Source organism: Carettochelys insculpta, chromosome 1, assembly GCF_033958435.1.
Source record: "Carettochelys insculpta isolate YL-2023 chromosome 1, ASM3395843v1, whole genome shotgun sequence".
NCBI lineage: Eukaryota > Metazoa > Chordata > Testudines > Carettochelyidae > Carettochelys > Carettochelys insculpta.
This window is the reverse complement of record NC_134137.1, coordinates 245,392,577-245,409,271: the sequence shown is the minus strand read 5'-3', so window position 1 is coordinate 245,409,271 and position 16,695 is coordinate 245,392,577. Positions and strand designations below refer to the sequence as shown.

At 43.2% G+C, this 16,695-nt stretch overlaps 1 protein-coding gene across 1 annotated transcript; it reads left to right on the top strand.

The window, feature by feature from the left end:
- The first annotated feature begins 2,207 nt into the window (after positions 1 to 2,207).
- UPK3A (uroplakin 3A) lies at positions 2,208 to 9,360 on the top strand. The gene is made up of 6 exons (XM_074983698.1): positions 2,208 to 2,262; positions 2,645 to 2,800; positions 6,329 to 6,608; positions 7,344 to 7,426; positions 7,915 to 8,047; positions 9,261 to 9,360. Exons 1-6 carry the CDS (start codon positions 2,208 to 2,210, stop codon positions 9,358 to 9,360), a joined length of 807 nt encoding a protein of 268 aa, XP_074839799.1.
- The last annotated feature ends 7,335 nt before the right edge of the window (positions 9,361 to 16,695 follow it).

Genomic DNA, 16,695 nt, shown 5'->3' with positions numbered 1-16,695 from the left:
TTCAGATTAATTTAAAAATGAAAGCGGACTGGCATTTTTCCAGATCAGATGAGATTACCACAGGCAGTGTCCAGCCAGGAAAGCTGGCAAACCTAACATGAAATCATTTTGAAATAATACAATATATGCAATAATGTTCTCACCATGAGTGGCTTGTTTTCTGAATAAATCTGAGTAAATAAATCTCCCCGTATTTGTCTTTATGAAAAATAATTACTATGTCCCTGGCTGTAAAATTAAGTACATGTATAAGTGTTTGCAGGATACTGGCTTGAAGAACAAACATGAAAATTCTCAATCCTCAGTAAATCCTGCAGTCAATAAGAGTTTTGCCTGAAGGATTTATTTGATGATTAGACACCAAAACAAAATATATTTTAAAAGGGAAGTTAATAGGAAGACATTTATGTGATCTTAAATTGCTGATTTTTGTTTTACTTTTATTCTGAACTAATTTTTGTTAAAATGCAGGAGAGTGCACTGTGGCGAATAATCATGCCATGGTAATGGGTTGCATGACATGAAATAAAGGACTTTTCATCTGAATTTTCCCTGATTCCCCAATTCAATTGTTTGGAAATTCTGCAAATCATGTATCTGACTCCATACGCTTGATCTTATCAGAACTCATATTGGGACTTTTACCTGAGTGAGGAGTCTGAGACCAGCTTTAAGTGGGCAAGTTGTTTTAAGAAAGCATTGGCTTGAGTAAAAACTGAAGGGAAACTGGAGTTCAATAAACTCTGGTGGGGCTGAATATTCAGAATATTTATCATTTTTGGCCTTCTTTCCCTATGGATCATACGTATTATCTTACATTATGCCTTAAGGGGCAAAAATGCTCTTTGGCAGATCAATAAAATGTTGTGCAAACAAACGTCTCATTGCAAATATTATCAAATAGTATCATAGCAAATAAAAGTCAGAGGGATGGATTCTCCTCTGGTTTATCTTTAACTTCAAGGGAGCTGTTCCTGCAGAGAATTTGGCCCAGAGTATACTACTGCACCGAGTAAGAAATGTGGAGACCGAGTCTGATCACACAGACACCAATGGAAATGAGGAATAACTCCCTGTAATCAGTGAAGTTCTATCCCTGTAGAAGTGGTGTGAGAGAAGATTAAAACCCAAGACATTTATCCTGACATATAAAATGTGTTACAGAATGAGACACACAGGAAGAAGCTACATTATAACCATTCAATTATGATTTCTCACTGTTTACAGGGTCAGTTTATCCTAAAAAACTACAGCTAGGGAGATAAGTATGGATCATAATGATACTGGTCTAAATCTGTCATAAATGAATGGACTTCAAGAATAATTTGGCCTAATAATGCTGTAAAGTTTTTCAGAACCTGGGACAGTTGTTTTGTTTACTTTAAAGCATGGGATTATCAGTTCCATAATCACAGCTAGAACCTTGTATATCCTCAGTGGCAGCAGTACATAAATAAGGAACACACAAGATCATCTCAGTTCAATAATTCAGACCAGGTCCACTTCTCTCACATTGCCTTGCCACTGGTGCAATTCCCTTGCCCTCAGTGAATTTATCAGATTCACACTGCTGTAACAGGAACCAGATCCATTGTGGGGTTTGTACAAGATAATCCCCAAAAAGCAAAATTCAGAGCTGGATTTTGGTCCCTAATTTTATGATGGTAGAAATTCAGAAGCTGGCTTCAAAGAGACAACCATTTCCAAAATTAAATTAGAAGTAAGATTGAAATATTCAGCCCTTCCATACCTGGGCTTCTATTTGGTCTCCCACTCACTACCACCCTCATACAAATGATTTTAGTCTCTCCTCCTCATTCCTATAAGTAGGGAAGGCAAACAAGGGGGCAGGACCAAGCCATTTAAAGGGGTGATGGAAACACATTGCAGCTGCACCTGTTGAAGGGAAGGACTCCAAGCTTTGTGAGATGCTGTTGATCAGGTTCTCGATCTCCTGTTTCACCAGCTGTCTGATGTGTGCTGGGAGGGGGAACATGCAAATATGCTGAAACAGGGAGTGGAAAGGCAGCTGCTAATTGGCTGGTGGGAGAGGCAGTGCAGGCAGTTAGGGCACAACACTGCAGGTGACTTACTGGCAGGTGAGGAGACTCAGGTGGGCTTAGCCTAGTACAAAGGATACAAAGCAAGGAGCTGCAGCAGCAATTCTCTAGTGTAGGTTCTGTGGGGATCTTCTACGTTATCTGACAATGCAGGGCTACTGCCTGGTGCTAGGCCTTTGCTGGCTGGGGCAGCTCTGTGTGGGTAAGTGATATCTATTTGCCTGTGACCTTTCCCATTGAGATTCTGGTTCATCTCACTTTGTGGTCTGTGGTTACAAGCAATAGCTTGTTTCTATTTCCCTCTAATGTAAAAAAAAAAAAAAAAAAAAAAAAATTAATTTTTCTTTGAATTTCCCCCCTACCCACTAAGATTGGAGGGCAGAGCTGGGATGACAAGAGATTGTAAATCTGCATTTAAATAGTTTTGTGTCAAGCTAAAAAGGATCCTGAGCAAATTGAGTCTTGTCTTTGTTTTGAGTGCGTCCAGTGTTAATAGTAGGGAGATAAGTGGGCATGTCAGCCCTGAGCTTAAAGTTTTTGTGCTGGCATTATTGCTTATAGCTATTTCCCCAACTGTCTTTTAGCTCAGAATTTGAGGCCTCAGATTGCAAACCCCAAACTGACTACGAACAATCCTACCCTTACTACAATTGCTCTAGAGAAGCCTTTTTGTGTGTTTGATGATTCCCTGTCTCCAGGCAGCTCCTATGAAGTCTACTTGTATGCAATGGCTGACTCTGGTAAGTATCTGACTTTATTTCCCTTCTTTTCCCTGCCTTCTGAGGGTATTTAATGTAATTCTCCCCTTCTGGAGACAGTGGGTTACCATATACAAAATTTTAAAAAGAGGACACCTCTGAGAGGGAGTGTGTCTAAATCAGTATGTACCAACACATGTTGTATTAGTGTGTGTATATACAATGTGAGTTGACAGATGGGGGGGCTGGAGCAAAGGGAAGAAGTATGTGATGTACCCATTGAACAAAAGTCAGCTCCTTGGAGGGTGTAAAGTGGTATGCTCTACTGCTATTATCTTCAATGGAACCTTGTTGGCCTATACTTGTTGAGGGTCTGTTCCTTTCTTCTGCTAGGACTGATCTTAATGAATAAGGTTTAGATCTAGCACAACACAACAATAACAAAGTTGACTGCAGTTACATTGACTATGGCTGCCTGGTCAGTATATACACAAACCAAACATGTTGACCATTGTCAGCTAGGCATGAGTGCCCTCACTGACCATTGTCAACTAGCGTGAGTGCCTTAACTGAGGGGTTGTGGAATAAGATTGGTCATGGTCTATGATGACCAGCTCAGCATCAATTCAGTTAACTGGACTGCTCAAATATGAACATACTTGATGATGAAGGAAAAAGATGAGGCTAGTGAAAAGGAAACTTGGGTTGCTGTTTCTTCCAGCTTTGCTTTTTAGGGATGTTAGCCTTTAGTTTAAAGCTTTTTGCATGGGTTGTTTTTATTTCCCAACTGTGTCTTAGCTCAATTTGCAAACTACATAGGGCAGTCAGTTTAGCAACACTCAAGTGCCAAGGGGATTTTAGGAGCCAAATTAATTTCAGGAGGTTTGAGTTCAGGCAAAGAAGGGTGAGCCTTCTAAATGTATATGTTGCCTACAAATAAGTAGGCTCAGCTAAGCCATGTAACTGCTTAATAAGTGAAGCCATGTCAGCAGTAGATACAAGATTCTCTGTCCAAGTCAGAGACGGGAATGGGACCTTGTGTTCTGGTGCTACAAACAAATAACATGAGAAACTGAATTAGCTGACACACAGATTGCTAGTTCCCATGGCTCACCGCCCTTCTAGAAAGATGGCTGTGGAGACAAACCTTGCCTCTGACTGAATACTTGTGATCACTCAGGACAGTTGAATCTCTTGCAGGAGATGCTGTGAATGTGTTGGTATTATGGGACATCTTGGTACTAAAACCCACCTGTTTCAGATAATGCACTTCCTGTAGTAATTATCTGTAGAAGTTGTTATAAAAGACTTTTTTTTTCTTTTTTGAGAAAGTCACCTGTTATGAAACTCCTCTCAAGCTACTTCTATCCTGTTATGTACAATAAATTCCATAGCATGTACTCCATAAATAAAACACATGCATAGTACAAAGGAAGAACTTGTGTTTGAAGGAGTTGCTTTTGGCCCTTTAAACAGACATTCCCTGACTACTTGTTGAACTGGGACAACCTCTTTAAAATTTCTCTCTGCCTTAGAAAGCAGCATGTTCCATTGTCCTAAGAAGTACCATAGGTTTAGGGAATTCATTGAGGAAAATGGATTAACTTTCTCAGAACATTGTTACATAGCATTCTACAGCCTGAGAGTAGTTGCCTCATTCTCTGTTATCAGAGGAACGCATGCTACTTGTATAATGTGCAGAGACACTTGGCAGAAGGTTGGAGAAGGTAACCCAGATATGGGGTGTGAGGCTCTATATTGACTTAATGTCATATTACTAGTGTTTGATACGGGACTCTTCTCTTTCCCCGCCCCGAGATGAAACTTTACCATGAACTATCACTGTGGAGGGGGTGATAAGTGGTGTTGGGAACTGACTGGCTGGCAAATTTCAATGCATTACTAGGTATCGGACGCTGGCCTGTAGAGTATCTGCACTCTCCACTTTCCCAGTTACTGGAAAGGAGAAGCTTGGCCCTGAGTGGGGTGGGATTCTGTCTAAGGCGATGGAGAGGCTGCTCCTCAGTTTTTTGTGGTGGGGGACAACTAGGCTGTGGCCACACTTGGCCAAAACTTCCTCGATTTGGCCATTAGCATGGCTATTTTGAATACTAATGAGGCGCTGAACTGAATATTCAGCGCCGCATTAGCATGCTTCCAGCTGTAGCACTTCCAAAGTGCTGCTTTCAAATGCACATGGCTTGGCATGGCTACATGGGGGTCCTTTCCAAAAAGACCCCATATGTTTCAAAATCCCCTATTCCTCTCAGCTGAGAGCACTCTGCCAGATTCCATTGGTTTCTATCCAGACACTATTTTTTCCTACCACTATTACAAAAGTGGCTTGCCCATGAAGTTAGATGTGTGCTGATTGCACACACTGCCTGTGAGACTTGACTGGATGCATAGGGTGCATACAAGCACGACTAACATTCAGCTGGCACACCCTTCAAATTCAAGATATGCAAGGGCAGCTAGCAAAATTACCCTATCTTGCAAGACCATTTTGGTTACAACAATCTTGCAGCCAGCTTCAGTGAAGAGACCACTTGCTAGCCTAGGTTGCCCATTTGTGGATTTATACCCATACAAATGGCAGTGTATGTTCATAGTAGGGTGGAAGCAGAGCTTGCTGGGCTGGTCATTAAGCTGAGGTTTCCCTGCTGCTCTTCCTTCTCCTCCCCGTCCCTCTCACTGCCCCCACCGCCAAGCCCTTTCCTGATTGCTGTGGTGTTGAAAGCTGTTTTTAATTAGGCTTCTGAGAGTCTCTTGTCCTAATGTTAGGAAGAACATATTGAGCCTGCCTTGTGAATACAGTCATGTTGGAGCAAGGGATAATGCCCAGGAGTGGAGTAGAGAGACCTGGGGTGACCACACAGACCCAAGCACCTATGGGGTGGGAAGGGAGCCTATATGATCCACTCTTGGCTTGCTGCTTGCTAAAATGGATTAAACTTTCCCAGAACATTGTGTTACATAGCATTCCATAGCCTGAGAGTAGCTGCCTTATTCCTTGTTATCACAGGAACATGCACCACTGCCTTTGCATATTGCCTGAGGGAGGACCAGGCTTATAAGCCTCCTCTGCTTCCCTGGGGTGGAGCATGGGGAGGGGGGAGAGAGTACATGCATGCATGTGCTGGGGAGGGCAATTCACCTCTACCATTTACTCCATTCTGAAGAACAGCAGCCCCCAGAGGCAATCCTCGCCTAGTGCCTTGTCAGAGAACGATAGGCACTCAGGTGGTACCTGAATCCCTTGCAATAAAGGCAAAAAAGGGTCTCTAAGTCAGCTGATTCATGTCTTGGCAGGGGAACAGGCACTACAAAACACATTTCCCTCCTACCATCAGTGATGCTCTGGGGTCTGTAGCTTTTCTGACCTCTGCTGTGGCTGTTGCTAGTGATGTAGGAGGGAGCTGGTGGATGGGACAAAGGACCAGGTCAGTCAGACCCTTAAAAATTGAACATGGTGGGTTTTGGTCCTTCCTCTTGACGCAGACCAGGATTCAGTAATGTTGGTGGGTAGAAGGGCACTTGTTAGACTGAAGAATCCAATCTCTCTTGCAGCAAGCACGGTAAGCTCAGCTGTGACTGACAACAGCAGTAAACCTCTCAATACCACCTTCCGGGACACCAACGGAGGACAACTTGGACCTTACAGAGCTGCATCATTTAATGTGCCCAATTGTGCATCACCCCCTCTGCTGGCCGATATTGTAAATGTAGACAAAGCTCCAGATGCCTTGAAACAATACCTCTTCAGAGTGGGAGATGATGTGACTTGTTTATATGACCCAAACTTCCCTGGTGCCTGTAATCCACCCCTTGCCAAGGATACAACATACAGGTATAGGTCACAATTCTTTTTTGGATAGAGAGGTCATTACACTTGAAACCTAGGTTAACATGATATAAAACTTCCTTGCAAGCTGCACTAATGGAACATAGTGAAACTGTTCCTGTCAACTGCAGGAACAAGGCCCTTGTTGCTTCATTAAGGTTGGCCCTGAGTAGAGTCAAACACCTAGATAAGCTGTGTGGGTGGTGGGTGCAACAAAGGTTAAATCCCTCCAATGTCTGTTGGGATGAAACCAAATGCCTAACTTCCTCAAAGTTACCACAGGCACCTTTAAACCTTGTCTTAGCTGGCTCTTGTAGCCACGAAAGCCTGAGGAGCTCTTATTCTTCAAGTCTAACCCATGAGCTAGTAACCTGACAGTTGTCTTCCATGCTTTGCTGCAACAAGGGAGCCTTTCAGCACTCAGTCTTTAGACACCATCCCAGCAGTTTACACTTGGTCATACCGAAGTTAACTAGGAGACACTACTGTTTGCAAGGTTGTGAACTTGCTAACTAGTGCACTCAGGAACAAACTGAAGAAGATGGGGGAGGATTTTTGTATTAACTGTGTCCTCTATTCCCTGCCAAATCTTGCCACCCTGGACTGCGAGTCTCTTTGTATAGGTATCTCTAACATAAGAGGCTACCTAGTCTTCAGTTTTTGGCAGCTACTAGATTTATTTATATTCCAGATTGTCCATGCTTCTGCTTTAAGGATTAACCTGCCTGTCTCTGCTTCCAGGTTTAAGTATGTCTTGGTAGATGTGGTTGCAGGTGTTATGAAAGATCAAACTCTCTGGTCTGATCCAATGAAAACCAGAAGGGGTAAGTGTCTCAAAGAGAGGTTAACTGCTCCCTCTTGAGGAAGGAATGTATGTTAGGATAGGAGTCCTTTCCTGCCAAGAATCTAACTAAAGAAACAACTTCCATTTTTCTCTGACCAGAAATTGGTGGAGATGACTGGAATACTGCTTGTCCACTGATGCTTTCAGGACAACAAAAGCTCAAATGTGACAAACTGGCTTTTTTGGGTTCATAGGATGAGGTTAGGTCTAGATTCTTCTGTTGCTGCCATCACTAGATAAATCACTTTAAAGTGGGCTTACTTGCTTATATTACAGGAGTATTGTGAGGCTTAAACTAACTCTGTAAAGAGCTTCAAGGTTTCAAATGAAGGATGTTGAGATGCCAAGGAAAGTATCACACGTAGTGCATGGTAGAGGTGGCTTGAACCACTAACTAGTTTATGCCGTCTGGAGTCAATCTTTATCTCTAAATATGTAGAGTAACGTTTCCTTTTCTACCTCTCACAGTAAAACAGTCTTCAACAATTGACACTTGGCCCGGGCGAAGGAGTGGAGGAATGATTGTCATCACGTCAATTTTAAGCACTCTTATGTTCCTTCTAGTTGTTGGATTTCTTGCCTCCGTGTTCTTCGTTGTCATGTAAGTTATCATTACACACCACAAATTACAGTCAAACAGCAGAAATACTGCCAAGCGTCTAACCAACCGAATGACTGGTCTGAATTCTAGCTTTTCAGCTAGTGTAATAAACAAATGTTAAGGAAACTGAAATCCATGTGTCTCAACCTTTTGGTCTGGACCAAAAAGCTGTAACTTTCCACTAAGAGCAAAGGATGTTGACAACAGTCCAAGGAAGTTGATCTGGCCAAAGGCAGGTGTGCCCTGAGCTGTAGCTGTGGCAAGAGCTGGTTGAGCTGCAGCAAAAGCCATTGGGGAGCTATTTAGAGCTGGCAGGGGCCCAGGTTGCACTAGGGCAGTACCTGTAGGAAATCTTGTTACTTTTGCCCTGGATCCATCCCTTCTACATACTAAATCCTATCTTTTTTAAACTGGAAAGTTAACCTTCATGCTCACCTGACTTAAGTGGGTGCAGCACAGTAAGTCATGAAGCTACACTTGCTTACAGTCTGAATGTGTGATCTTGCTACTAGACAACTTCCAGGCTCTTGAACTGGGTATAAGGGTTCTCAGTGGGGGGTGGGATTTCTCTACTGCATTGGTATACAAACCACATGCTGCATCTGCTATAGATGATTACTTGGACACTGGATCTTCTAGCCTCCAAAGAGATGCTGGTGACAACTGTCACACTAATGAATAACCAGATAAATAGACTTCAGTCATTCTTTTGAGGTGAAACTAATCTATATGTGAATGGTCTCATTCAGCCTCAGATCCTTAGTTTTACCCACCTCCTAATAAGAGAATGACCTCCTTAAGTTGCCCATTATTCAAGTTACCCTAAGCCTTAACTGTGGACTGCCACTGCTCATCCTGCAGGGAGTAAAGTGGGAGAAATCCAGCATTTCCCCAAATGTTTTCCTTCAAATTCTTGTTTTGCACACTATGAAACCTGATTTGAGTTTTGGACAATGCAGCATAGGGTTAAGTCTAAGATAGAATAACTGAACAGCAAACCATCTAAAAAATGGGTAGAGTTTTTTGTTTTGGTACTAAATCAGTATCTCTGTTTTTAACAAGCTGAGCGCTAGGTGGTGGTGGTTGAATCTTTCCAAATGATTAATGTGACTAGTTCATAGCTTGGGGGTTTTGGTCCCACCTCCCCATCACCAGAATTAAATTAAAAGCTTTTTTTTTTTTTTTTCCTCCCCCCACCCCCTTCCCTAAGCAGGGCACCAGGAGAGGCATCCACACAGACCAGATATGAGTCTCGGACTACACAGCAGGGTGTACGAAGATCTCAGTCTAGCTCTGAGACAGTGAATCAGTGAGCCTTAATGGCAAGAAAAGTTCAGCTGTGGTGTGAACAGCTACACTTGTACTGATATTAAATTACGTCTTTCTGCTGAACTCTTAATAGGGCCCATCGATTAGAGATTCCGTTCAGTAAGTGAAGCTGAATGCTATAAGGGCTACAATCCGTACTGCATTCTGTCCACGCCTGGTAGGTGCCACTGCTCTCTTCACTCTGCTGCAGTCACAAATTAGACTCAAGGCACTTCTATCCTATCATTAGCTGCTTTAAGGGCACCCTTCCTGAAATGCAGAGGTAGTCAACTGCACTTGGAACTTAGTGCTTACCGACTGCCTGGAGTGGGGAGAGAGAATGTGGCCCCCCTGTATGTCTAGGCTCAAGTAACAAACTAGCAACTTCGGGCTGGGCTGGGCTGGGCTGGGCTATGGGTATTCAGTACACTTATCCGTCATTTAATGAGAAGTTTACACTTACAAGTACTCAAGGGACATTATAAACTTACTATTGTTCACTACACCAGTGAACTTCCCCTGCTCCCATGAGCCAGCCATGGGCTCCCTGGCTGGGAGGTGTGGGAGAAGACCCACAGCTGGAGCTGAGCCAGTGCTGGGAGCCCTGGGCAGGGAGACCCACAGCCCCCTGGCTGGCTGTGCTGTAGCTGCGGGTGTGGGGGCGGGGAAGAGATCCACAGCCCTGCCTGGCCTGCTCCCAATACTTCTCCTGTGGCAACTCCCCACACACCCCCTTCCCAGTCCCAACACTCTCCCTGCAGCAGCTCCCCCTGCAACATCCCCCTCCCCTGCCCCCAGCTACCACTGCTGCAGCCTGGAGGAACAAGCTGCCTCCACTGGAGCTGCTACTAGGTTTTAACCCTCCCCAACCCCCTCTCCTCATCACCGAGGTTCCCTTACCTTTCCAAAGCAGCACCCTATGCTGCTGCTGCTCCTTCTCTGAGTTTGGAGCAGCTGGAACCACTTGGAGACTTGTGTATTTTAATGTTCCTCTTAAGAACTTTCACCTACAAGCAGAAAGTTAGGAACCAATTGTGCTCATATACTGAGGGATGAGTGTACACCATTTACCTCTCTATATGTTAACAGCTAAGGAAGCTCTCTGGACTAACAGTGCACCATACTAAAACATCTCTCTTTCCTTCTTAGAAACAAATAACCCTATTTCTCAAGGAGTTGGGCACTAAAAATTTCCCTAACAAACCTGTCCCTTAAATATTTGGCGAGTGTGTCTCTCTCACTACAGGTGTAGGACTTGGAAATAAAACATGAGGTGGAGGTGGTTGCCTGAGAGACAGTCACTTATTTAAATAAAAGGTGGGTAGTGCAATGTGTAGCTTCTGCTAGGCGAGAGCTCTCCTTTGTTTTTATGGGCTAATGGGGTAGATGCCAGGGTCTAGTTTCATCAACTACTAACCCTACATCTCTTACAGGAACTGTTCAAAAAGTGCCTTCTCAACCACTGCAGCTTCACTACTGTTCTGTCTCACTGAACTGTACAAGTAGAAAATATTAATGCTGAGTTTCTCCTCCCACTAACCTTCCCCCGCACCCCCCCATATTGAATATTTGCATAGCGTGAAGCCTTCTCCCAAACTGTATGTATGTAAGCCAGCCTTACTGGAGCCAAGCATTCATAACTTTCCTCAAGCTGTAACTGCCATAAATGAAATTCAGTTCTGAAGCCTATTCAAGTCTCATGGTTTAGCAAATATTAGCCTTTATGCAGCCAACACAAGGAGGGGTGGCTAATGAAGTAATCATAGACACACAACTTTCCAAATCTCTGATAATCTTACATAATATATATATGGAAAGAAAATAGCATTTTGCTAGATGTACACTCCTAGAGGTTGCCATTTAAAAGGGCATTCTTTTAATGTAAAATCATAATGTTTCTTCCCAGATCTCGTACGGGTGTTTGTAATTCTTGGCTGTAGGACAAGATTACCCCTTTTAAAGGGGGCAGGGGGGTTGGCATATTGTGACTTAAATGACTTTTCAGAATGACCTGGGGTAGGCACACTCATCTTACACTATTATTGCACCCAACCTGAAAAAGCTGAGGGCGGGGGGGTGCGTTCTCCCTAATCAAAGAACTGGAGAAGTAATAAAACAGCTGAACTGTCACTTCATAGGTGGAAGAAAGAAGATGGGTGTGGTAAAATCTTTTACCATAGCAACTTCTCTTGGTACAGGAGACATGCTTTCAAGCTTACACTGAGTTTATCTGTATGCCTGGGAAATATAGTCATCACAGCTAAAACCAACATGAATCAGATGGTTTTAGCATAAATAATGTAAATTTCAATATTTCTTTGTCTCTAATTCTTAGAGCCTACAGGGCTGCAACACCACTGCCTACAATCTGGTTCCAGGGGCCTTTCAGCATTAAGTAGCTACTGCATACCATGGACAGTGGGGGTCAGATGCAGTGTAGGCTGAGCCTCCCCAGACCGCTAGGTCCAGCCCAGGGCCATGCTCGCACTACACCTGTGGTCTCCCTCCTGCTTCCAGCTCACCAGGGCTAGTTGCCTGGCCTCCCTGCTCTCTGGGGCAGGGAAGGCAGGGGCCATGCTGCCTAGTGCTATGGGGCTGTGACCATGCTTCCCAGCCTGCCTGCTTCATGGGGCTGGCACTCTAGAGCTGGGAAGGTAGGGGCCACGCTACCTATCCTCCCCATGCAGCAGGGATGTATGAGCTGGGGGCATGCAGCTAGCAGCCACAAGGGAAAGGGCAGGGCTGGGGTTCAGCTACTGCCCCTGCTTCATATCCCTCCCATCACAGAGTAAAAGAATTAAAACTGGAGGGTTAGAGTTCTCCTCTGTTATCATAGGGAGAAATGGCAAAACCCTTCCATGGGTGAGTTTGGGAGCTTAAATTCATAATCTTTTTGGATGCTAAATATCATTGAGTGAGTAGAGACACTAGATTTTTGTCTTATTACAAGCTACAACCCACTAGTCCCCTCACCAGCTTCCCCCCTCCCTCCTTTCTCATGCTTAACAATCTAGATCACCTTGGATTTTGCTGTGACAGTTTGCATATATTTCCAAGACATGAAGAAGAGCTCTGTGAAAGCTCAAAAGCAGGTCTCCTTCACTACAGAAGCAGGTCCATAAAAGATATTATCTCACCTAACAAGGGGGGTGTGGGGTGGGGCTCAATTTTAGATCTTTGTTAGGCTGTGGGGGGAAGAGGGTAGTGAAGTCTAGGCAACAATTATAATAATTCATAAGAGCAGTCAAGACAAAAAGCTAATGATGTAATGCTGTCACCACCAAAATAACCAGCATCTACCATGGAGAATCCCACTATACCCAAGCTTTTTTAAGTCCATTGTAAACAAGCACTGTTTCTATAAGAATTGAAATTTAGCCCTGTGTTTAAAGGGTTCATGTCCTGTTGCAGTACAGCATGGGTAGGGTCTTATCAAGTTCACAGTCCCTTTTGGTCAATTTCATAGTCAGAGAATTTTAAGGATTGTAAATTTCCTAATTTCAGATACTAGTATCTGAACTTCCATTGTGCTGTCACTGTAGGGGCTTGGAGAGAGAATGATCTGCCACCCATGCTTCTGCTTTGCTGATGGAAGGCAACAAGTCAGAAATAACAGGGGCATGGTGGTGTCCTGCCACCCTTACTTCTGCACCGCTTTCGGAGCTGGGTGTCTGGCCGTCAGCCACTGCTCTCAGGCCATGCATCTCCTAAGGCAGTTCAGAAGTAAGAGAGGCAATACTGTGCTGTTTCCCTGCCACCCACAATAACCTTGTGACTTGCCCTGTGGATCTCTTTTGGGTTGGGATTCCAGCTTGGGAAATCCTGCCCTCCCTCCATGAAATCTCTATAGTATAGGATAAAAGTACAGAAAAGAACAGATTTCACTGGGGAGTCCAGATTTCATGGTCCACGGTGCATTTTTCATGGCCTTGAATTTGGTAGGGCCCTAAGCATGGGATAAGAAGTGTATACTGTAGACCAGTCAGGAGTATGAGAAATAGTGTGGGGGGAGTCAAGAGTTAATTCAAGCAATTAACTAAGAAAAGTAATTGCATTAATAGCAATTTTAATCATACTATATAAATAATAGAATACACAAAGTATATTTAAACACTTGCATGTTTTTATATGTTTTCAGATATGTTGTGTGATGTTACAACTCCATGTTCTTTATGGAAATATGTTTTTAATATGGATGTACATAACTCAAATACACTTTATGCAAAATGTGGCATGTAATCCGTCATTGAAAAGTTTTTGCTCTCCTGAATATGTATATTCTATTTGTGTGCATGTATTGTTCTTATATTTGAAGTTAGAAATATATAACAAGTTTAAACCCATTTATATCTCTAGGTGTGCTAATTAAGACCATTAATAGTACTCAAAGAACTTAATTACCCAGTACTCACAACAATAATCTGTGAATAGTCTCACTTTTCCTTTGAGTCCTGCCAAGACATGTGGCCAGGTCTCCTGTTGCTGGAACCTATTTTGGATGTAGCATTTTTCCATGGGAGGAGAAAGGGTTGAAACTGAACATAAAGGATTCCTGCACTGGGCACAATGTATCTATAGGAAGGGGAGTTGGCAGGCATCAAGAGATGCCCTGCTTACCACTGAGATGACTGCTGCAAACTTCTGATCAGGGAGAGGTATTGGCCCAAGGTAGAAGACTGCCTAGGTTTTGAGAAAAGATAATTAGAACAACTGCTAGGGTAAGAAATTGCATGTAACAAGATTTTTACAGTATTAAGCTTAGCTGGAGTGTTTTGTGTTTATTTAGCTTATTAATTTACTTTGATCTATTTCTTATCACTTGTAACCACTTAAATCCTGCTTTTTATATCTAATAAAATCATTTTTGTTTATCATAAAATCCAGTGTAAATAATTATTACCTAGGAGGGACATCAGCTGTGCATCTCTCTTTCTTTGACAAAGGGAGTGAACAATTTATTAGCTTGTTCTGTATAAAAGTTTTGTGTACCATAAGCTGAATTTATCTGCGGGGTTCTGGTCTCACTGGGGCTGTGCACCTGGGTGCTGTGTCAAGTCCCTGTGACTGAGCCCTCCCAGAGCTGAACTGCTTTCAGTGTCTGTGTTGCTCTTCTGTGGTCTGTGACACCAATGTGGTGCCTTTTCTAGGGAAGGCCAGAGGTTCTGACTCTGCAGAACAGGGTAATGGGGTGCCCCAGAGGGCTAGCAGTTGGGCTTGGTGGTATTTCAGCCCATCAAGAGACCATAGGGGATTTCTGTGACTGAACCTGTCACATGTTGATTTCAATAACGGAATGCAAATTGCACAAGGCTCAGTTTATATTAATTACAAATATTTACCCTGAAAAATAAAAGCAATAATATTTTTTAATTCTCCTCCATACAAGTAAAGTAATGCCATCTATTTATCATGAAAGTGCATCTTACAAATATAGGTTATTTTTTGTTATATAACTGCACTCAAAAAAAAAAAACAACAGTGTTAAAACTTTTAGGCTTAAAGCCCCCACAGTCCTATTTCTTGTTCAGCCAATTGCTAAGACGAATGAGTTTATTTACTTTTATGGGTGGTAATGCTGCCTGCCTTTTATTTACAATGTCACTTTACTTGAAAGTGTTAACAGGCATTCAGAGGGTAAATTTATAGCTGGTGCTGCAAGTTATTTACATGCTAAACATTTGCATGCCCTTTCATGCTTCAACCACCATTCTGGGGACATACTTCCATGATGACGATGCTTGTTTAAAAAATAGTCCCTTTGGGGAGAATTATATCATCTCCTGCTCTGGTTTTTCCCATATTCTGCCATATATTTCATATGACAGCAGTCTTGGATGATGACCTACCCAGCTGTTCGTTTTAAGAACACTTGAACTGCAGATTTGGCAAAACACAGAAAGATAGCACTGTGAGATGTCTAAAGATAGTTACAGCACTTGAGCCAAGCTTTAGGAACATGAAGTGCTTTCCAAAACCTGAGAGGGATGAGGTGGGGAACGTGCCTTGAGAAGTCTTCAAAGAGCAACTCTCCAATGTGAAAACTATAGAACTGGAACCACCAAAAAAGAAAATCAACTTTCTGCTGGTGGCATTTGACTGTGATGATGAAAATGAACATACATTGATCCACACTGCTTTCGATTATTGTTCAGTAGAAACTGTCATCAGCATGGAAGCATGTCCTCTCAAAGGGTGGTTGAAGCACGAAGGGACATACAAATCTTTACACAGAGCGACTATGTACTGTATTAAGGATGCCAAAAAGGCATCCTGACTTATTTTTTGAAAGGGATGAATTGTCCTGTATTGGGCCGTGCTCCCACCTTTTCCACCAGCAGCTGCGCAGGCATAGGTGCTGGCAAGAGTTACTTCCCCGAGCGTTGGGGAAGCTTGGGCAGCTGTTGCTTCCCCAGGGCTTGGGGATTGCAGGCAGCTGCCGCCTCCTTTCCAGCTCCTGAGGACATGGAGATATGGTTGCCCTATCTTTACAGCATATGGCATGTATCTTGTGGTGCTGGCTACAGCAGTTCTATGGGAATAATTCTCACCTCCCACAAATGTAAGCAAACTGGTTGGAGCAATTGGCTGAACATGAAGTAGAACTCAGTGGACATGTAGGCTCTAAAGTTTTACATTATTTTATTTCTGAGTTCTGTTTTTCTAATATAATTCAACATTTGTAAGTTCAGCTTGCCTGATACAGAGATTGTGTTACAACACTTGTATTAGGTTAACTGAAATACACTTGAAGTATTCTGGTCCAGGACAGTCTGGTTTGGCAACATCTATGGTCAGGCAGGACCATGGAGTTTGCCAGACCAGAAAGCTGAGGTGGCTGAGAGCAGGGGTGAGCTGGGAGGCTGGCCAGAAAGGGGCCAGCAGCCAGGAGCTCAGCCAGCTCTGGCAGCAGAGACAGGCCAGTGGATGGGAACACAGCCATGGCTGGGAGCGGTGCCCGGTGGCTGGGGCTGGCAGCAGGGTCGGTGGCCAGGAAGGGACCCTGCGAGCAGGGACTGGTGGCTGGGGGGGGGGCACCGCCCTCATTTGGGACAAGTCAGATTCTGAGGGTGCCAGACCAAGAAGGTCCAACTCTACTGTTTCTTTTAGATTTTTTACGTTGCAAATACTTGTAATCATAAATAAATACGAGGTGATCACTGTACACTTTTTTGTGTTGTAATTAAAATAAATATATTTGCAAACATGTAAAACATCCAAAATATTTAAATAAGTGGTATTCTATTTATTGTTATTTACAGTTAAATAGTTAATTTTTAAAGGTGCGATTAATCAAGAACAATATTTTAATGACTTGACAGCCATAGAAATAATTGAAGAAG